This window comes from Anabrus simplex, chromosome 2, assembly GCF_040414725.1.
Source record: "Anabrus simplex isolate iqAnaSimp1 chromosome 2, ASM4041472v1, whole genome shotgun sequence".
Classification (NCBI taxonomy): Eukaryota; Metazoa; Arthropoda; class Insecta; order Orthoptera; family Tettigoniidae; genus Anabrus; species Anabrus simplex.
This window is the reverse complement of record NC_090266.1, coordinates 843626152-843649937: the sequence shown is the minus strand read 5'-3', so window position 1 is coordinate 843649937 and position 23786 is coordinate 843626152. Positions and strand designations below refer to the sequence as shown.

Below are 23786 nucleotides of genomic sequence, written 5' to 3'. Positions count from 1 at the left end.
GGAAGTTTAGGCATTTTTAAAATTACCTACAAAGTACCAATCAAAAATTGTTACAGTAATGGACCACACCCAAAACAGTTATTGGCCGGGTGGCCATTAACTGTATAGGTTGCTTTTATTACAAAAAACAAGGAATATTGATATTCTGATCATATAAGAAGCTTGTCTACCGGATAAAAAGTATGATTTTTATAGACTCCCAAAATACAGCTATTGGCCGGGGTGGCCAATAGCTATGTAATGCAATTTTTTCAGTTACAGTTATTGGCCACCAACGTGAATGGTACACACTGCAATGATTCTTATAAATTATCACATTAACTCATTGGTTATTAACTTAACTCACCTCGGTAACCTTGCCTGGAGTGTAGGACAGTATCAAAACACTATCAGAGATATTTCAAATAAGTCCTGACGCTAAAGAAATTCACAAGAAATATCACAATATTAAACACTGTGCCAGTTGAGTGCCACCATTTTGAACTCTCGCACATAATGGAGGGAAAAAGTTCCATGCTCATGGAGAATAAAGGATAGGTCTGCCATCTGGTGACAAAAACCAGACTTTAAATGCTACAACTGCCTAGTAATTGAACTTTAAATTAGTATTGGCCAATAACTGTAAGGTGGCCAATTACTGTACGGTTTACCCCACGCGTTATTTGGGTTGCCTATCTCCGGAAAACTAAGGGGCTGGTGAAGCAGCCGGTATATTATAATATAATTTCGTGGCGGCAATTGCTAACCTGGTGCAGCCGTTGTAAGGCAGATCATCCGACGAGGGTGGACGGCATCTACGTGTTATTGTGATGGTAGGTAATGTGCGTGGTGTTTAAGTTGCAGGGAAATTGATTGAGAGCACGAACACACCGTTCCCGAGCGCAGGGAATTAACCATTTTCAGTTAATATTTGTTGTGGGTATCCACAGGGTTGTATTTACAATCGAGGTGAATTGTTTGTAGTGTTGTTACTCGAGATCTTAAGAATCACCCACCGGACTAAGTGGCTCAGATGGTTGAGGCGCTGGACTGCTGATCCCAACTTGGCAGGTTCGATCCTGGCTCAGTGCGGTGGTATTTGAAGGTGCTCAAATACGTCAGTCTCGTGTCAGTAGATTTATTGGCACGTAACAGAACTCTTAAGGGACAAATTCCAGGATCTCGGCGTCTCCAAAAATCGTAAAAATATAGTTAGTGGGATATAAAGCTAATAACATTATTATTAAGAAACACAGGCTATTGTCTCTCAATGTTTTGTCCCTGATTTATATCGATATCATTAATGATTGCTTTTAACAAGTAGAAAGATTTATTTGCAAGTAAGTGAACTAGGAAGGTAAAATATTCCTTTGCCCTGACTTGTCACAGTTACGGTCATTAAATCATCACAACCCAACCCACTTCGGAGTGGCCGCGGCAGGGAGATGAACTACTGCAGCAACAGATGGCGTCAGCTGTACTGTGAAATGAAAGAGAAATATACTCGCGCGCCAATAATCCAGTTGTAGTTGATTAAGGCGGTGAGCTTTTAAAATCGTGTCCAGGCATCCCATAGAGTGCTATCATTTGTATGATTTGGCTTGTAACAAGACTCGTCAACATGTAAAAAATATTGAAGGGGTGGTTTAATGGAAAATGTTCTCAAAATAAGTATGAATGTTACCAATGTTGGTCACTGGCCTCTCATCAAGATGGTCATGGTTCGAATGTCAGCCGTAGTACATGGGATATTTGAAATGAAAAATCACATTCCGAGTTTACGATAACTACTTCAAATGTGAATTAAAGATACAAATTTATTTTTGCTGATAAATATTGGACTTGACAGCAATAATGATAATCGTCAGTGTGACTCGCCTGGCAGTTTTGCGAATTGGAAACCGCTTATGCATCTCATAGCAGCAGTTCTATTATCGAATGTGGAGAAGAGGAGTACAAGAATGACAGCTCCATGGCCACAGCTGACGAAGGCCCTGGCGAGTAAACATGCTTACACACACACACACACACACGCGCGCGCGCGCGCGCGCACACACACACCAACGGTAAGTATTAAATCAGTCCATTGCCTGTTAACCTCGCTGTGCATGCTATGTTCTTCCCTTGGTTCAAAACGCCAGAACCGATATTCCTGCGTTTCGATACTGCGCTCTCTACGCCGCTCCTGTGTATATTTCTCCTATCGAAGCTCTACCATTAGAACCAGTTCAGCCGTCCACATGCTGCACGCGCCCAGTCGCGTTTGTTCCACACTAGAGGAGCGCTGCTTAGGAACACTCCCAATTTGGTCGTGTTAAATGTTCGTTGTTACAGCTTGAACTCTACATAGTTCATGTACACTAAAATTAGATATTACCTGTATTATAAAAATTATAATCCTCACATATTCATGCCATGCACAAACTGTTTCTAACCCATTTAGAATGTAATCGAACAGAAAAGAAAGAAGTTTACTGCTCTTTCCCAACTCCTACATGATGGAGATTGGGGAGCAAGTAGTATTTATCATGCCTTCTTGTGCTACATACGAATACGAATTTTCAAACTTTTTGTGTAATTCAAGAATTAAAAATGTGCCAACATGCAAACAAATAATTACGTTGCTATTATACAAACATAAATGAAATTTAGGTTACTATTTTATAGTGACATCGAAAGATAGATTATAATATTCATACACAACTTCTAAAAATTGAATTTAATGGGACGTAAAACAAATAACATTATTATTATTAAAAATTGAATTTAGCTATATCAGATTTTTTAAGACGTTGGCTATCTTAGACTGAAACAACGTCACCGCAAAATTAGTCACCCCAGTGTGCAAGCACAGATGGATCGTTAAGTCTGTACAGATGGCGCAGCGAACGAGTTCCGCGTTCAATCGCACCCGCACTTCCTCTAGGAGAGCCTAGGGCAGTAGCGATCAGTGAGACATTGACGGTTCAAGCGGAAAGTGTATGTCAACGTGGGTAGATACCAATGTATAAGCTGTTATCAAACATGCGAGAAATAATTTGGGGGGGGGGTGAATAGTTCACCAGACAACAACAATAAAAGTCCTGATAAACATGTGCCATACGGTCGATCGTTTTCAAGTTACGCCTGTGTCTGTTATTAGCTGGAATAGCGGAAAGGTCATATATAGGATTGACATTCGAGACAGGCATGCTCTAAGGACATTCCAGTATTTCGACAGCGTGTGTAACAATGTGACGGCCCCGTGGTGTAGGGGTAGCGTGCCTGCCTCTTACCCGGAAGTCCCGGGTTCGATTCCCGAGCAGGTCAGGGATTTTTACCTGGACCTGAGTCCTGGCACCCCGGTCTAGAAATCCATGAATAACGGCCGAGACGATTCGTCGTACTGACCACACGACACCTCGTAATCTGCAGGCCTTCGGGCTGAGCAGCGGTCACTTGGTAGGCCAAGGCCCTTCAAGGGCTGTAGTACCATGGGGGGTGTAGCAATGTTTCTGTCGAATACGTGTTCGAACGTGTCTGACAATCAGTGAAGTGGCGTGATCAGGCATGCATTCAGGTGTATGGTGGACATATTCAGGACATTTTATATTGTAAGGTAGCGACCCTGCTGGTACACCAATATGACCATAGCTACTCGACATGGTATGGGCCAGGTAAGGCTATTATCAGTACTTCGCGTACAAACTTTGCAAGGTCTGAAACTTCTAACCAATCGACTGTAGGGCATATCTTCATAGGGACTGTTTATGTTCTTTGAGGGAATGTACTATTCACCCCCACCCCTCGCCGCCAATTTCAATTACTTCCCACAATTTTGAGAGTATAAGCATCCACTATAAATAACCCACGAATCTTCCCCTCGCATCTCTTCTTCCAATTTCATATTCTACAGTCATCATTAGCCTATACACATCTCTATAGATATATAGTATTTGCAGTAGGCCTACACTTTATATTCTAGCATAGGCTAGAATCAGGTAGTTACCGTCATGGATCTGCGTCAGTCTCATCCTGAAAACAAGAAAATGTCAGGGGTATGACATATTCTAGTAAAGTCATTTCTTAAGCAAATTGTGAATGTAAGCTCACCGCAAAATTAGTCACCCCAGTGTGCAAGCACAGATGGATCGCTAAGTCTGTACAGATGGCGAAGCAAACGAGTTCCGCGTTCAATCGCACCCGCACTTCCTCTAGGTGAGCCTAAGGCAGTAGCTATCAGTGAGACATTGACGGTTCAAGCGGAAAGTATACGTCAACATGGGTAGATGATAGAATGTGACAGACAGAAAGGAGACGCAAAAAGGAGCAATCGTGTTTGGCCGTGCCAATGGCCATACGATGCGTGAAGTTGCTTAATTTGGTGTTTTGCAGCAGACTGTGTTCAACGTGTCTACAAGCAGTGGTGTACTACACATCGCCATGGAGAACGTCGTCAGAATCGTGGTCGGAAGAAGATCCTGCCTGAGAGGTACCGGAGACGTGTTTCACAGCTTGTGAAACAAAATCGCTGCCAAACCCGACAGGAATTGCTGCAGTAAGTGAATGAAGGTCCATCCCAACCTGTTTGCAAGGGAACATTGCGACGGGAACTGCAGGAAATGAACATTTGGCGTCTGTCACTTTGCAAGAGGTCATTGCTCGTACAGGAACATAAAGCTGCGCATTTTCAGTGGGCTAGAAATAATCGAATGTGGATAGTACCTGACTGGCGACCGTAATTTGTTCTGACGAATCGCGCCTTTGCCTGTATTCCTGTAACGCACGTCGTCGCTTGCACCGAAGGCCAAATGAAACATTTCGTCCTGGACGTGTGCAAGGTCAGGTTCAAGCCGGAGGTGGGTCTGTGATGTTTTGGGAGCATTTTTCGTATCGTGGATTGGGCCCGCTCACTAAGGTGGCCACTAACATCAATCAGAATGTTCATTTAAACATTATGGGTGATCAGGTGTTGCCTTTCGGTCAACATCTGCATGCTGAGTGTGATATTGATACCCCGATTTTTCAAGAAAACAACAGCAAAGTTCATCGGAGTGGAAGCATTCCCACCGTATTACATCTCGATTGGCCTGTAAATCACCCGAACTGAACCCCATTGAAAATATGTGGGACATGTTGGAAAAGCGAGTAAAACGCGAACATCAGCATCCCGGCAATTTGGTGGAATTGCGCGATCATATCCTCAGCAAGTGGCTTAATATGTATGCGTCTTACCTGCACAACCTTGTGGACTTACTTACTAACCGAATTAGGTGGTAATCAAGCCCAGAGGCGGAGTTACACGGTATTAAATTGTGCCTGTAATGATTTCTCCAGGGGTGACTAATTGTTTGTCCGGTGAACTTATGTCAAGAGGGTCAATCAGTGTGAACATTTCAGTGGGCTTGGTAAATAGGTATGTACTGGCATCGCCTGACATGGTAACGAAAGACACCTCACTGCGTATTTATTTGGACTGTCTCTTCAGTGACATCTCGACCATACGTTAGAGTTGATGGTAAGAATTATTTCGGTTCCAGCTAGCCTTCTGATTGGGCACTTATCATGCATACACAATCGTGTTAAAAAAGTTCAAAACGTTAGGGAAATATGTTTTGTAACGTCTGGTATGTGACCGTTAATTTTGTAGATGGGGTTCCGAAGGTCGTACAGCATACCTTGAGACCTTAGCTACTCAGGGTATGTCAAATCGAAGTTATACTCCATCTGTAGGCGTAGCCATGCATTAAACTGTCAGGTGACCCCTCAAAACAAAGTGAATAGCGGTGCGTCCGTGTGTCGTTGTGACGTACACAGACTACTTGCGCTCATGTGAGCACGTTGTACGTAAACAAACACATCCCATAAAACATCTTAACGAGGTTCAAGTCGTAAGGGCCATCACTTTGATCCAGGAAGAATGGACTTTTCGTCGTGTTGCTATGGACATCAATGTCACTACGTCAGTTATTCAACGCTTGTGGAATCGCTACAATGAGACAGGCCAGTTCACAAGGATGACCGATATCTGACCATCTGTGCGATGCGGCGTCGTTCAGCAACTGCCCGAGAACTGCAACAAGACCTCAGGAGAGTCACTGGAGTCACGGTGTCTGACCAGATAGTAAGGAACAGGTTAAGAGAAGTGTCCTTACGACCCAGACGTCCTGTTTGAGTGCCCCGTTTAACGCAGCAGCATCGTGCAGCTCGCCTTCTGTTTGCCCATACCCACGTCAAATGGCAACTTCTCCAATGGAGAACTATGTTGTTCACAGACGAGTCCAGATTTCCCCTGACCCAGCGTGATGGACATCAACGGGTATGACGACGCCGTGGTGAGCAGTACATGCTAAATGTTTTCCAGGAAGGCGACCAGTTCGGACAAGGTTCTGTGATGATGTGGGGTGGTATCAGTATTGATGGCCGTACGGATCTGGTCGTCGTCAGCAGATAGTGCTAGAGAATATGTTGGTTGCTGCATACGGTGTAGGCCCTGAATTCATACTCATGCACGACAATGCCAGGGCTCATGTAGCACGCATCACCAGAGCTGTCTTGCGAGAATTGGACATTCAAGAGTTGGAATGGCAAGAAGTAAGTCCCTACCTTAATCCCATCGAGCAAGGTTGGGTTAGGCTTGACAGAAGAGTTCGTGTACGTCCTGTTCCACCACAGACTCTCCAAGACCTCGAACAGGCTGTCATTGAAGAATACGACCTGATACCGCAACGTGACCTACGTCGACTTATAGGGAGCATGTCACGTAAGTGCAAAGCTGTGATACAGTAAATGCTCGTGGAGGACAAACACCTTACTGAAGCTCTCCAACGATGATAATAATCCACCCTACAGGACAGTTATCACTTTGCTTTCGCCCCTAATTGCACATTTCCCTTTGTGTTCTGAAAATGAGCGCAAATCCATCGATGATCTTTTGTATTCTTCAACGGTGAAGGATAAAGGTTTAGTTGGTAATATACCTGAGTGTGAGGTATTGTTTTGTGGAGCATGGTATACGTTCAAATACATGTTCCACTAAGTTTTTTGAACTGTGTAGTTTCCCTATACGACTTGAATGAAACTGTTTACAAAGTCCGTGCGGTTAGTGCCACGTAGTTGTAAACTTGCATTCGGTAGATGGTGATTCGAATTCCTCCGTCGTTAGCCCTGAAGGTGGTTTTCCGTGGTTTCCCATTTACACACCATACAAATGGTCGGGCTCTATCTTAATTCTTGCCACGGACACTTACTTCCTAACCCTAGCCTTCTTCCATCCTTGTATCACCAGAAACCATCTATGGGTTAGTGCGACGTTAAATCATTACAAAGAAACAAAAGGCCGTACAGGAGTTCAACATCCTTAAGTCATCTCCATAATTAATACTAATACAGGTAGGAAATCATCTTAAGTTAATCTGAAATATGTAAAGCTTTTGAAGTTGCTAATTTCGTACGTACCTGCTCGAACCATGACGTCTCTGCTAACTATGGTTCCAACACTGTTGGAGACGACACAGCGGTAAATTGCTCTATGGACATCTTGGCGGAAAGCCTCAGCCTCAAACGGTGGGAAGTAGACGGAGCCATTGCCCAAAACAAGGCGAATTGCTGGTATGGAAGCGACCACGGCGTTGTCCGCTCCGACCCACTCTACACTGGGAGCAGGGTTTCCGCGTGCAGCACAGTCCACGCGACCACCGCTAGAATTAGTGAACTCCACTTTCGGAGGAGGTTCTGACACGAAGCTTGGGCCTTGTGTGTCGTACAGCCCTTCAGTCCCTGAAAATAAAAGAATCACATTTATTCTATAAGTTATATTATAGAATGCTAAGTTTCTGTCCATTATACATTTTCTTGAATTGCAAAAAAATTCCACAACAAACATAATGTTTCAAAGTAAGATTAGACCACTCTCCCACGAAAATTCTCGACGTTGTTGATGGTTTAAGGCATAAAGTGCAGTTTTTATCTCCTTCAATCAACTTATTTTGTAACATATATAACAGTGCATTTCAGAAATATAACGACAGATTTCAGTACATCCCTGGCAGTAAAATACCGTCGAGAGTTCATTTTGTTAACAGAGAAAATGAAGTACATCTACATGCAAGAATTTTCTTAGACCACTAACATTGTCATTGGCAATTAATATTAGATGTGCTGAGGACAGAATTAGTTCACATTTTCTTTACAATTTGTTTTAAGTTGCACTACACAGATAGGTACTACGGCGAAGACGGGAGGGTGAAAGACTAGGATAGGGAAGAAGCGTCCAGCACCAGCATTTGTCTGGTGCGAAAATTGGAAGCAACGGGAAACCATCTTCAGGGCTATCGACATGGCGTTCAAACTCACCATCTCCCAAATGCAAGCTGTCAGCTACGTAACCCAAACTACGTAGCCACTCTCTTGGTGATAATTTTCAGTTTATTTATTTATTTATTTATTTATTTATTTATTTATTTATTTATTTATTTATTTATTTATTTATTTATTTGTCTTTAGTTTTGGCGAAGTTAGGATTCATGGTCCTCCCTTACACTTAATCACATCATTGTACTGAAAAATTGTGGAGAATATTAAATATTTTAAAAGAAACTAATTAGCAACATAAATTCAAAATGAATGCAACATAATAATTATACCAATATGTACATATCATTTCCCGAACTAATAAATGAAATTTAATGAAAAGTTGGTTTAAATTAATTTAAAGAAATTTCTCTCTTTTAAATAGCTTTATCCTTTTTATCTTTTTACAATTTGCTTCAAGTGGCACCGACACAGATAGGCCTTATGGCGACGATGGCATAGGAAAGAGCTAGGAGTGGTAAGGAAGTGACCTTGACCTTAATTAAAGCAATACATTCCCAGCATTTGCCTGGTTTGAAAATGGGAAACCACGGAAAGCCATCTTCCGGGCTGCCGACAGTATGGTTCGAACCCACTACCTCCCGAATACAAGCTGATAGCTACGTGACACGGATCGGGTGGCCACTTAGTCACTTTACGTGGTGTACCCTGTAATCAGTGACAAGATTCCGACAACAAAGTAAATGAAATGAAATGTCGTATGGCTTTTAGTGCCGGGATATCCCAGGACGGGTTCGGCTCGCCAGGTGCAGGCGACCTGCGCGTCGTAATGAGGATGAAATGATGATGAAGACAACACATACAACCAGCCCCCGTGCCATTGGAATTAACCAATTAAGGTTAAAAACCCCGACCCGGCCGGGAATCGAACCCGGCACCCTCTGAACCGAAGGCCAGTACGCTGACCGTTCAGCCAACGAGTCGGACGACAACAAGGTGATTCCTGGGTTATGAAACGTCTACGTGTTCCAACGGCGTCTTCGGAAGATGAATTAAATGTTAATGGCCAGAGGAACCGTTCGCCGTTGGGAGGGGAAAATATACCATAATGGTACAGACGGTTAGCATTTAAGGATCCTCAAATGCGAGAGACTTCTTTCGATATAATAATCGGCACATTAAACAACCATTTATCATGACAGTGATTCGGAACTCCTGCATACGCGTCCTAATATCTATAGCATACATCTCTGTTTTGCTAGCGATATGACGTATCAACAAGTAGGTTAAGAAAGGGATAGGAGTGAAAATGTAGCAGCCGTAGCGTGATTAAGATACAGCAATTGCACTGGCCTGGGCGAAAATCCGAAACGACAAGAAACTATCTCCACGCCTTCCGACGGTGTCGTTCTTAGCCGCATTACTCACTCAGTGTAACCGCTGTGCTCAGTCTACAGCAATTGCAGGAAGTACATAATATTATTTTACTATTACTAAATTATTTGTTACGATCGTTGAGCTGTTTAGTCACCTGAATAAACATGAGAATGCAAGGATTAATCGTTTCTAAAATATATGGGGATATTCCTCGTTACATTAATGTCGCTGATTCTTTCCTTTCAAAATTATGAGGAAGTGAAATAAATAAACAAATAAATAAATAAATAAATAAATAAATAAATAAATAAAGTTATATTAAGCGTACAATGCCAGTGTAAAGTTCTTACGATGCCATGCGAGCTCCATAGGAGCTCGTTAATGTCTTACCGTAGAAGTCAACGACACGAAATTGTTAACTGTAACTACCCTCAGATATCACAAAGCTAAATAGGAATCAAATCCTCTGTCTTGGGAATAAAAGGACAACAATTAACTTATTGCGATTGAGGTCGATAAGAGGTAAAGGGCTTTACTCTCGACTGAGACAACTGAAGAAAGTGCAAGCAGTCGTCGGAAATATAAGTATGTATAAACATACAAACAATGAGGACTACCCAGAAAGTGGCTGCGCCATTTCGGTCACGTAGCTATCAGTTTGCATCATTCGGGAGATGGTGGTTTCGTACCCCACTATCGGCAGCCCTATATGATATTTTCTGTGGTTTCCAACTTTCAAACCGGGAAAATGCCGGGACTGTTCCTTTATTAGGGAAAAGGTCGCTACCTTTCCACTCCTAGCGAGTTCGTATCCGATCTTCACCGTAAGATCCATCTGTGTCGGTGCGACACAAAACAAATTAAAACCAAAAAAAAAATACTAATGGTACGTAAATGTTACAGTTCCTCCAAACTGAAGACAGGAAGTCAGAATCAAAGGATGAAATTCAGAATCGATCTGCTAGTTATTTCAGAGATATGAAAGCTATAGCTACCTCGTAGAAGATCACAGGGTTACACAGATTAATTCCCACAAATGAAACTAACGGGAACCTACGGATGTAGGTTTTACTAAATCAGACAATGGGATTAAAAAGTAAGTAAGCCCGTGCAATGCAAGGAAATAATAGCCTACTAAGGCGAATATAATTCCAAAACCGCCGCTGATCAAGATGAGATCTAAGAACCGTATGAAAGTTTGTTGTATAATATAAGACTTGGTTAATATTATTAACGAGGACGAACACGAAACATCAAGCAATGATATTCCGTAAAGGGACCAAAGCATATTTGTTAGCACAGGTAATGCTAGTCTGTGAAGATCACCACTCGATGTGTTGCTTCAAGCGGAAAATAAGCTATACTCTGAAATTGAGCTATACACGGCATAGCAGAAAGGAGATGGTGGACGTTCATCGAAATAAGACTTTAGGAGCCCAAGATGTTGAAAGGCATTGCAATGAAATTCTAGATCCACATATACGACCTACGGGAGATAACACATTTTTACCTGCTCACGCCCACGTTGCTGAGCCTATATGGAATTCTCTTGAGAAACATCACATCAATATTCTGGAGTGGTCACCATGTCTCCCCGATCTGAATCCAATAAAATACATTGGAGATCATTTATGTTCGGAGGCGCCCACATTCCGCACACACTCTACAGCAGCCAGAGGACACGGTACAAATGGAGTGGAATCAAAACGACATAATGGCAATTGGGGAAACACGAAATAACGACACCCAAATAATCTTGAGGGAATGAAGCTATACCTGTGTTAATTAAGACAATGAATATCCTGATTTCTACACGTCTTCGAAGTTTTTCATTATTAATGTAGAAGAAAAGCACCGAGCAAATGGCTGGGAGATTTGGGTCATGTAGCTATAAGCTTGCATTTGGGGGATAGTGGGTTTGTACCCTGCTGTCGGCAGCCCAGAAGATGGACTTCGTTGGTTTTCCATTTTCACGCCAGGCAAATTTGGGGCTGTACCCGAAGTAAGACCACGGTCGCCTCCTTCCCACCCCTATCCCTTTCCTATCGCATCGTCGCCATAAGAACAATCAGATTCGATCCAACGTAAAGCGAGTTGTAAAAAGAAGCGTTTTCGCCCAAAGGTTGCACTAATTTCATTTCTAAATCAGCTGGAAATTTTAGTTTCCATATTGCTCTTTGCCCAAATTTGCTGTATAGTGACTGTTACTTAAACATATTACCGTTATCTTATTTTTGTTGGTCATGTCTCACTGGATTATCTTATAAATAAAACTCCAGGGGTACGTTGTCTGTAATGTCATTTATTTCCCAAATTTTTTATCTATTTATCCGTTTCAAGTCAATTCAAGATCGTATCAATAGTCTTCAGCTTTCGTGTCTGTCTGTTTGTTTGTTTGTTTGTTTGTTTGTTTGTTTGTTTGTTTGTTTGTTTGTTTGTTTGTTTGTTTGTTTGTTCCATCATCACGGTTTAACCAAACTTCACATTTAGACTCTACTCATCCAGGAACAGGTTTCAATATGCATATCAATTAAAAATCACTGAATAGACTGGGGGTTTATTGGAAGACCAGCAGAGTTCTTTTTTTGAGTTTTCTCTTACACTATTGAATATATCTGGATGAAACTTCATATTTAATGTCTACTGATCCCGGATCAGGGTTCGATATGAAAATCATTTACAAATATCTGAATAGACTGGGGGTTTATAGAAAGAGAAAAAGAGTTTTTCAGTTTTCTCTTACACTATTGATTATGTCTCGAGTAAACTTAACATTTAGAATCTACTCATCCAGATGCGAGTTTTAATATGCATATCATATGAAAATCACTTAAATGACTGCGGGTTCATAGGATGACCGAAATAGTTTCCTTCAATTTTTATTTTAGACTATTAATTGCAACTCGGCCAAACTTCATATTTAGTATCTACTTATCTATGAGCAGGTTTCAAAATGCATACCATTTAATAATATATTTATTGCAGCTAATTGTCATATACAAAGAATAAACAAAAACATTCAATGCAGAACTTAATTAGAGGAATTTTCCTTCCTTCACGTGATAGCGATCACACTGCTTCCCGCACAAAGCACACGTGCATCCTTCATTTGGCGAGTGATACTTCGTCGTGGAACATAGTTTCAAGTGAAAACCATGCACAGCAAGTCTTGTTGTTACGTGCCGTAACGCGTAGTTGGCTTCCTTCCATTTGTCATTCATCATCGCTTCCGTATTGTAGAAGTCCAACCAGATTTCCGATTTCTTTCTCTGATATTCGCGAAACAAACTTTGGTATGCTGGAGTTGATGGGAGAGAGAATTTGTCCCGTATTTCCTTCAAAAACATCATTTCCCTAGTTAACTCATACGCCAGTCTCGAAGAGGTGAATTTCGACAAACATAGGGCTCTCTTTAAAAATGTTGCTTTTATCTTCTGCACATCCTTTAATTTTTTTACTGACAGATGCTGCCAGACACTGGAGATGCCGTAGGTTATTACCGGTGCTATTTTCACTCTGAATAACTTCAACGCTGCCTGAAGGGATATTTTATATAAATATTTGATGTCAGTAATAGCTATCACTGCTGCTGTTAATCTTTGTTTGATATGCGCTGTGAAATTGGCTCCTTGTATATGCAGTGTCATTCCGAGTTATTTAAATTTATTCACACTGGTTAGTGGTTCTCCGTCCAAATATATCACATCAATTGCTGCATGTCTGACTCCTTTCCTAAAGGTCATAGTCATGGTTTTACTTCTGTTTACATGAAGGTCATTTGTTTTAGCCCACTCTACGAGCCGATGAAATGCCAACTGCAGAGCAGGTTTTGATCTGGACACTAAAACCATCTCATCTGCATACATATAAATGTTTGTGCCTTCTGTCTTCATAGCTTGAATGACATCATTTGTTGCGACGTTGAAAAGGAGAGGGCTTAAAGGATCACCCTGTAGTACACCTGTCGTCTGGTCTATTGGATCGGATATTGTGATCGAATCGTCTATTTGCATCTCATTTTTTGCCAGGATGTTTCTTATTAGTTGCGGTGTGGGGTTATTTTCTCCTATGAGATCCTCAATCTTTGATATGACTTGTGTTCTACTAATTATATCAAAGGCTTTCGAATAATCCACGAATATACCATGTAGCTTCCCCTTCGTGAATCTAAAGGCTTCATGAATATCATTCTGAAGTCATTGTATAGCATGTATTGTGGACCGGTTTTTTCTAAATCCAAATTTCTCTTCTGGGAGATACTAATCTATTAAAGCATTCAGCCTTTGCGTTAATAGTTTGGTCAACATCTTCAATACTGTGCATTCGAGTGCTACTCCTCGATATGAATTAGGATCGCTTAAGTCCCCCTTCCCTTCACAAAGGGTCTTTATCGTTGAAGTCCGCCACAGATCTGGTATTCTTCCCTGTTTAACACATTCGTTGAATAAGCTGGTAAGGGGTTCAATGGGAACGGGAGCCAAACTCGTCAAATGTTCATTATAGATCATGTCTGGCCCATGAGCTTTGTTATTTTTTAAATTTAAGAGTACTATTCTATCACCTGTGCGCTGAACATATCTATTGGTCCGTCATTTTCGGTGCCATCGTTGATTATGCGTGGTTTCGTGTCCTTGAATGTCAAAACCTGTATGTAATGAGCCGTCCACGTGCTCATGGGAATATCCCGAGGAAATATTGGTCGTTTCGGCTTGATAACCATGTAAGGGTTGTTTTCTGTCTCTTCTATTTGTCTTAGTGCTGTATCTTCATAGTATTTCGCTTTAGTTTCTCTTATTAGATTTTTGTATTTCCTTCTTTTCCAGGCGTAAATTATTAGTGCTTCTTCTTCCAACATGTCTGCAGCAATGTGGAGGAGTTTGATAGTTTCATACCTAACCTGGTAACAGGAGCTGTTGAATCATGGTTTTGCTCTCACTGGTCTACCCGTTCGTCCTTGAGTGGCAAAAACATGCATCGTATAAAAAGTAGGAATATTCCACCCTCTAGTTAGAAAAGTTGCTGTTAAAATGATCAAATCAAAGTCCGCTAAATCATCGTTTGGTAACATATCGAATGCATTTACTGCACCTTGAGCGTTCCATGTCATCACTTTCAATGTGTTACTTGTTTCCTGACTATAGCCGTATGCCTTCTCTTTGGTGTCCCCGAAAAAGAAATAGCCTTACTAACACACCTTTCGGCCAGAAGTGTAGTTGTTCTACTAACTCTCTCAGTTCGAACGGTATTCCTACTCTGAATGACTTATTGTTTCCGACCGCTTTTAGTTGAACACACTCAATCTTCCCGGCAATACCATTATTTTTAAGTACATTTCCTGTATTCGGCCGACATATATTTATCTCCTGCTCTTAGTTGATTGTTTTCAGGTGTCCTATTTCCAATGATAAATTGTGATTTCTTGTATTTCTTCTTATCTCCTATTTTCCACTGATGGTGCTCTTCATCGCTGTCTGTACCTTGTCGTCAAACAGTATGCATATCGGGTAATATTTCGTGACCCTTCAGGTTTGGATCTGTTCTGTTCCCGTATGTTGTTCGGAATTTCCTGCCTTGTGTTTCGTTTTGTTGGTTTCCGGGGTTATTATGTCGCCTATACCTACTGTAGGTGTTCCGGTATGTTGTCCGGTGACGGTTGGTCTGATATCTGCTAATTCCTTCTTTGTTTCTTCCACCGTTTTCTTGATCGTCGTAAAAATCTCTAAATAGAACTGGGGTTTACAGGAGTACCAGAAGAGTTTTTATCAATTTCCTCTTACACTATTCATTTACGTAAAATCGATACAGTATACTTGAAACGCCCCTTCATTTCAAATATTTATTTGTTATGTACATAATTTCACTTACTCTAAAAATGATGGAGAAAATTACTACTTTCTATGGGCTTCATGCTTTGCAGCTAGTGACGGACATCCTCGCTGACGAAGTTATTTGAAGGATCCATAACAGGAGAAAATTAGGGGATGCATCATATTTCTCTCTTCCTTAAGATTACCCCAACTAATGTATCTGAGCACCGAGATAACATGAGATAAATCTTTTCCCTTTGGAGTCTGTCTGTCTGTCTGTCTGTCTGTCTGTCTGTCTGTCTGTCTGTCTGTCTGTCTGTCTGTCTGTCTGTCTGTCTGTCTGTCTGTCTGTCTGTCTCTCTGTCTGTCTCTTCCTAAAAGTAGAAACCTGATGGACATAATTCAGCCAAAGTACGTTTTTGGATTCTACTCACTAAGGATTGTGTTATCAGGTGCATATGATCGTATGGTAAACACATGAAGTTGGTATTTACAAGATTACTTTGGTCTATCAAACGCCTGGTTACAACAAACTTTAAAGACTTTGTTTTTCCCGCTCCTTTATGTAATGTACGTATTGATCGTACGACGGATAATAACGCAGATGATTACGATAAATTGTGTTTTTTTTCCAAGTCCCGTGGGACACGTCGTGCATGTCATTTCATGGTGGGCAACTGGAAATACTGAAGAGACATTTTACTCTTTTCGAGAGGACAGATATTAAGGGAGGTATAAACAACGTCAGAGCGCCACATCATTGGTCAGAGATATAATATGCAACCTGAGAACCATGAAGAATTTCGTACAACTTCGGACCAGGACCTGTACCGTACAATAAATACGGAAATAGTCATCATTCTTATTTGACCTTGCTCAGCTTCAACATATTTCACGTTACTGCCACGCGCTTTCGTACAAACATATCATTTTAACACGTCGCATTAAGCGTGTGAATAGAGCCATGTTACCTCGCTTAAAGTTCCGAAGGTAACATATAATCCACTGCAAATTCTATCGCGAAGAACGGGTACAAATGCTAGTTATTAATATCAATAAAATAATTTATTTAATAAGGAGGCTGCCACAAGGACGAGATATACGTATATTAATTACAAGAAGTGCAAGTCTTTGAAAGTCATTGATGAAAATTAATAAAATGTAATAATAATGTTATTCTTTTTACGTATCACTGACTACTTTTGACGGTTTTCGGAGACGCTGCGGTGCCGGAATTTTGTCCCGCAAGAGTTATTTTTACGTGTTAGTAAATATACAAACACGAGGCTGACGTATTTCAGCAGCTTCAAATACCACCAGACTGAGACAGAATCGGACCTGCCAAGTTGGAGTCAGAAGGCCAGCGCCTCAACTGTCTGAGCCACTCAACACGGCAATAAAATATATCAGATAATAAAGTTCAGAAGTTTCTGAAATAAATAACGAAATATGATATGACAAAGATAATATTGTCAAATGCAGTACAAATGGTTTCCGAGTATGTTTATCGAGCAACCTTTTGCGGTGATAGCGATGTCATGATGTCGTGTCCTATCGAGTGCAGGAGAACCTCATAGCTGAACGAGAAATTTAGGGATTGTACCCGAGTACCAAGCATAAGTCCACGGACAGAAATGTTGTCTAAGTTATAACACGCTACAGAAGGCTATTAAATCGACTTCTCCTCAACACCCACTTTTCCGGCTGGCCACCTTGCGACTCGAAGCGTACTGTAGGGACTAAGATGAGTCCTCGCTTGCTATCTTAAAGTTTAAAGAGACGTTCTCTTTACATATCCATGGCAACAATTAAACTTTGTCAGAATGATCAGGCGTTACTTGACTGTTTAGGTTTGATGCTTGTCACTCAAATTAATTGGAAACCTAATTTAAAGGTGGTTTGTACTACGGATCCTCTTTTCGGGAATTTTTCTGACGCTGATGACAGACTTACAATTTGGGCACAATTCACAAGTCTATATTTTGTAATGAGGTACAGCCGTGGTTATGAAAGCAATTTTTTGTGTTTCCTTTTAGAACCATGTGAAGGCTAATTTAGGGTCATTTTTGTTTAAATAAATATTAAGTGCTGGAATGCCTAAAGAGCTCCTCTTGAAGCATCTGAATAATGGTACACAAAGAATATTACCATCTGAAATCACTTCTCTAATTAGTATATACTGTATTAAAGCGCAATGCCCATCAAACTTCTTCTTCTTCTCCTTCTGCTTTTAGATAGTCTTCAAATTTGCCAGTCTTTCGAAGCGCGAAATGAAACATTTAGAATACAACTACGTACCTGTAAAAGAACATATAAATTAATACAACGAGACGTTCCTTTCTACAAAATTATCCTCAGATTCTATCTAATCACTTTTAAACATGCGTATATAGCATACAGTACCTTCAAGATTGTTTACGCTGCGCAAATATGCCGGTGTTTATAAATGGGAGATTTTCGGACAAGTGCATCAATTTCTATGAATGCTGAAGTCCGTTAAGGACGCTTTAAGGGATTTGAAAGAGTTAAGTACAGAAAATTCCTTGCCTTCAGTTTAGTAGTATAGTTACGTTCTACGTACCAATCCTTATTGTTCGTGTATTTCATCCATACGTTCATGTTTCCGATAACTTTCTCTAGTTGTCCTTACCGATAGAAAACAATTTTACCTCTCACCAGCCTCAATGGCTCAGTAGGTTAATCGTCTTCCTTCTGTCCCCAATAAAGATAATTTGATTCCGGTTGAGATTGGAGGTGTCTGAGGGTGTATACAGACAACAATTCTGAGGCACTGACTATTGGTTATTTATATATTTCACTTTCGGCTAATTTTAAGAGAAAAGAACGAATGGTGTTTACTCAGCGTGGAATATCGTCCCTATATTTTAGAAGTGTTTATCATCGTTTCACCTTGCGTTCTCTTCTTTACGTCGTTGACTAAACTTGGAGTTGTAGTTAATGACTACTAGAATCTACTTCATTCTAATATGTTTTTCGAAGAAAGTTAAGGCAAACAAATAATATGTAAGGACGAAGTCGGGCTGAAGCAGTACGTTTTGAGCAGGACATCGTCTCACTCTACAGTGAGCACGCCAAATTAGCGTTACGTAAATAAACCTGACTATCGCAGGCAATTTTCGGAAAACTATAATTGATTTAATCAATATTCTGTTATCGATAGGTAACTCAATGTCTCAGCTGAATACCATCAAGATGATGTTCCCGCGTATGGGCCATTTGCTTTGAGCTCTCGATTACGTGTACTCAGTAATTAGTCTCCGACACTCCGAATAGTCTGCGTGGACAGATTCAAAATATTCTTGTCTCGCTTTGTTTTCAAATAAGGATAAGAAATATAAGTGGCATTATAGCGAATGCAATGCAATATTTTAAGAAATGACAGTGGACATCGACAATTTTCGCCGAAGTTTTGAGAAATCTGCGGTTTTCCCGCCTAAAAGTCAATTCCGATCCATTGTGTGGGGTATCACTAGAAAGCCCAATATGACGATACTATAGAAATTTCCCTACAACCCTTGTGGATGATGTTATACGGGATGGAACAAAATTTATATTTTTTACATTTACTTCATATGGACATCTCAGTGTAAATTCCGACCTTTGATGTGTGCATCACTGAAGTGAGAATCTTACGTCTAATATAATGGGTACGGCTGCCGTAGAGTAGAGTTAAGGTAAATAGGGCAGACGCTCCATGCTGTACGCAATTTTTGTAAATTAACAAATGTAAGGATACATTATTCGCTCAGGCTATGTAAATAGTCATCTGTGTCACTAGACTACCAGGCAGAGGTGTGAACTCCCAACAAATAACATCAATAACATGAAGTTAAAATCAGTTAATCGGTTTTTGTTCCTTTCAATTTAGTTTGTATTATTTATTACCCACCACGATGCCATTCAACTCTCATTGTATTTATCATCAGTCACTTATAAACAAAATTGTCCAGGGTGTCTTCCTTTTCTCCCAGAGTCAGACCTGGACGAGGTGATGACCGTCCTTCCCCTCTCTCCACTGACATATATCTTTTCCTCTTTAACGACGTGATGTGTCTGACGTTGCATGAATATGAACGTATACGTTTTTCAATCATGCATATTTATCTATACTGGAATACAAACGAGAGATTAACTCAACAAAGACTGATGAAGTTCCTGTCCGGCATGTCTTCACTTGTAGCTATACTAAGAAACTCTAATAATAATTGAATTTGTTGGTTTACTTATGCTATGATACGGTCTCTCGTGGGAGCGATTAGATATTGAGTGGAGCCACGCGTCATACGAAGAGCTTACGGAATACAAAGGAGGAAGATGTGATCCACGGGTAACACTGCAACCTACCTTACAGTCTCGTCACTATGAGGACCGGCCTACACCGTTACTCAAGCAGAATGTAAAAAGAAGTAGTCTGTTCGATGGTATACAGACCCAAGGATCATATTCTGAACACATACATGTGTCACTTCATATTGCATATATTGTCGGTTTTCTGTTCTACTCTGTTAAAACCTAAAAGGAACGATGATAAAAAATAAGTGTTTAATTTCCATGAGCTTTTCATGAAATTTTGTATAATTTTAATTGTGAATACCAGTAGAAATATTTTTGAAAACTTAACAATGACATTGTTCATATTCCTTTGTTCATACTAACAAACATAATCATTATCAGAAGACATTGTATTCAGCGACAGGTGTTCTAAGAGATGGCATCTATACAATGAGAATATTTTAAATTGTTTCCTACATGCCACATTGTTGTTTAGTTTCCAATCTCTAAGAAGTGAATGATGGCAGCATAGAATCACAATACTTCTCCCCTGATCGTAAACGTTTGCTTCCCTCTGCTATGTGAGGATTTGGGAACGTGTAGAAGGTGATGAGGGCTGTTGTTTAATGCACAATTGTAAGGCTGGATAAATTTTAGCCTCCTATTCTCGAAAAGAATAAAGCACACCATCTCCATCTGAATGTGGAGTGGAGTCACTACGTTGGAAAACAGTTCGTAGTTTTATGAGACTGTTGGTCTTAATTTTATGTGGTATACAAACCACGCGTAAATGAGATCATACAAGTAAAAATGGCAATTGCATTGGTCGGAATTCGAGCCACAACCGCCTTGGTAAGAAAAAAGGTAGCCGTTGATATTGTCCGTCGCTATTTACACCATCCCATTATCATTCAAAGGCGTTATTCATTTTCGTCATAAATGCAAAGGGATAGCGAAAATTTCAATCTAAGGAGATGTGAACATTCTCGTCTTCAGTATAATTTAAATTTGTAATGGTGACTAGGCGTTCTTAAGGGAATTTATTATCAAATCTTAGTTGTAAATAATGTTCTGTTTAATGGTTTGATGCCCCAGTGACTACACTTTTATGGTTTACGGAGACGTCGTGGTGCTGGAAGTTTGTCCTGAGGGAATTCATTTACTTGCCGGTAAATCTACCAACACGAGGCTCACGTATTTGAACATCTTCAAATTCCACCGGACTGAGCCAGGATTGAACATAAGTACGAACATCAATTATGGAAATATTAAGAAACAGTAGCAACATTTGAACAACTCAGAAGCTGCAAATTAACCACACTGCTTGTTAAATAGGTATTTAGTGGACTTTTATGACATCTCGCTAAAAATAACCATCATATTTTCACAATAACTTCGTTACGTTCTAGAAAAAAGAATGGGTGCAACTGGCTCTTAAAGAAAACCCCCACGGACGCTGCAAACCATCCCCTCTCGTTTAGATACGGAAAACAACTCTGCTAGATTACCACGCTGATAGGATTCCTTATGCACTGAATATTATTTTACATTGTCCTTCAATAATAATAATAATAATAATAATAATAATAATAATAATAATAATAATAATAATAATAATAATAATAATTATTTTCACCGTTAATACGGAATGTATTCACAAATCAGAAGCTTGTAGTTTTACACTGCAGTTGATATCGTGTTCAGAGTCGCACGTCCTCCGATATTACGCGGAATACGAACTACAGGGATGTGAATATTCAAGAAACCATTAGCCTGAATTCGAACATTGGTAGCCGTGATGACAAGCCAATGATATACTTGATACAGACAACTTACAGCCTCCTATTGAACGAAATTATGTAGTTTCATTCCTAAGTCCCAGCCGTTTTAAGTGTAAAATTATAATTCGTACGACTAGTTTTATTGTCGTTAATTACTATATACGTATATCAAGATAATCGACAGTATTTTATAGGAAGAGAGTAAATTATCTTGCGATAATGGGTGCGACTAAAATTTTACGGTGTAAAGGAAGTTTCTGGTTGTCAAATATTTCGGAATAAATATATTGCTTGTCATTTTAAAATCAATAGTGCATATTCACGTCAGTTATCAGGGTACTGCTAAAGCTTTCTGCTCTTGTTACGCTCATTACACTGTAGCGTTGTTTGTGTTCAGGAAGAACCAAAACGTAAGGAAGTAGAAATAATAGACACTTACATTTTCGACTGAAGTGGAGGTGTATTTATATACGTGATGTTTGCACTCAAATTCTGAGGTATGAATTACTCTCTTTATAACAGTGTCCATATATACGTTATGTCCTCAACCCAGACTGGTAGGATTCCCAATAATAACACATCCGTGTGGTAATTAGAAACGTACTTGGGTAAAAAGGAGTATGATTGTTTCTCTTTGATTTCCTCACTCAGCCAGAAGGTGCGAATTACGCGTCAACCTGCCGCGACTACTGAAGTGACATCTTCACATAATTTATTCGAGGAATTGGCTGCATAAGAAATGGCGTATTAAATGTATTCATATTTAAGCCACTTTCATTTCGTCAATGTCACACATTAGACAGACAGGTTGGCGAATGTAGCGAACTTGTACTGCATATCCAAATCAAAATATACTGAGCATTCTAAACATTTATATACCTAACCAGAGATTAATATGAGGAAACAGTATGCTTACACTACCAAAATAGCCTAAAATGCAGACAGATAAGAGTACGTGAATTTGGCCTCTCTACTATATACCTCAGGGCATAAACTGGCATTTCTCCGTTACTAGTGATAAATAAGGAGATAGGGGCCGACCCCACACTGAAACTCCCCGAGGAGTGTACATTCAATAACGGGCTGCGTATTTCACATTTGTAACATGTAGCTCCTCCCAGTGAATGGTTGTAGAGGTTAACAAACACGAATAAGGCGAAAATGGGGAGGGTCGGTTAACAGTTTCCAGACAGGAAACACCCAACCTGTGATACGTTGTTTTGATCGTAACGTATTTTTGCTACCTGCAAACAATAACACTGGGATTATTTTTTGATAAGATGGATATAAAAGTTATCGATTCCACAGCTTCCAGAAAAAAGAAGCTTAGAAGAAGAATTTTGAATAACCAATTTCCAGGTAAAACACCAGCTATTTTGTACACACAGTGGCCTTCGTGATGAAACATTGGTGTCTGTAGTAGACGATGGAGATAAAGAACTTATCATTTAATTTTAAACCTACACTGAATATCGTCGCCGTATTTTTTGAAACCACCATTGGAAATGAAGGCATTCCAGAGATCAATTTGAAAATTCTTAAACTTATTACATTATAATCATATCACACTGAAAACTAATTTTTGCTGAATTAATTTAAACTGAAAATAAAACATAATATGGGACTGATACAAAAACTGCCTATTTTGATATATATTTACAAGCTGTGGGACAGCCCCAGCATTTGCTTGGTGTGAAAATGGGAAACCACAGAAAACCATTTTCAGGGCTGCCGACAGTGGGGTTCGAACCTACTATCTCCCGAATACTGGATACTGGCCGCACTCAAGCGATTACAGCTATCGAGCTCGTAAAATATATTTAAATGATCCAATGACATAATTCACGTTTTGCCAACTTACTCAAGCCATGCGTGTGATACGGGAAATGAAGCACATTTCTGGGTGCATTATACGTCTGGTTCAGAGGAAAGAACAATCGAAGAGAGGATAATAAACTAGTACAATATAAATTACATTACGGATAATAAACAGGTAAGGAGCGACAGCAAATATACTGACATGAGGTTTCATCTTTATATTAATATAGGAGATTATTATGCCCATTACAGAAGGAAACCTTCCTCACTCTACCTTTCTTTTCCTAGTTGCTTTACGTCGCACCGACACAGAGAGTTCTTATGGCGACGATGGGACAGGAAAGGGCTAGGAGTGGGGAGGAAGCGACCGTGGCCTTAATTAAGGTAATTAAGGTACAGCCCTAGCATTTGCTTGGTGTGAAAATGGGAAACCACAGAA

At 40.1% G+C, this 23786-nt stretch overlaps 1 protein-coding gene across 1 annotated transcript in view; it reads right to left on the bottom strand.

Moving 5' to 3' along the window:
• Positions 1 to 23786, bottom strand: part of LOC136863709 (cell adhesion molecule Dscam2) — a 1676531-nt gene that overhangs the window by 1550666 nt on the left and 102079 nt on the right. Inside the window, exon 2 of the mRNA XM_068226050.1 lies at positions 7417 to 7737. Coding sequence (XP_068082151.1) covers positions 7417 to 7737 — 321 coding nt within the window. The remainder of the gene's footprint in view (positions 1 to 7416; positions 7738 to 23786) is intronic.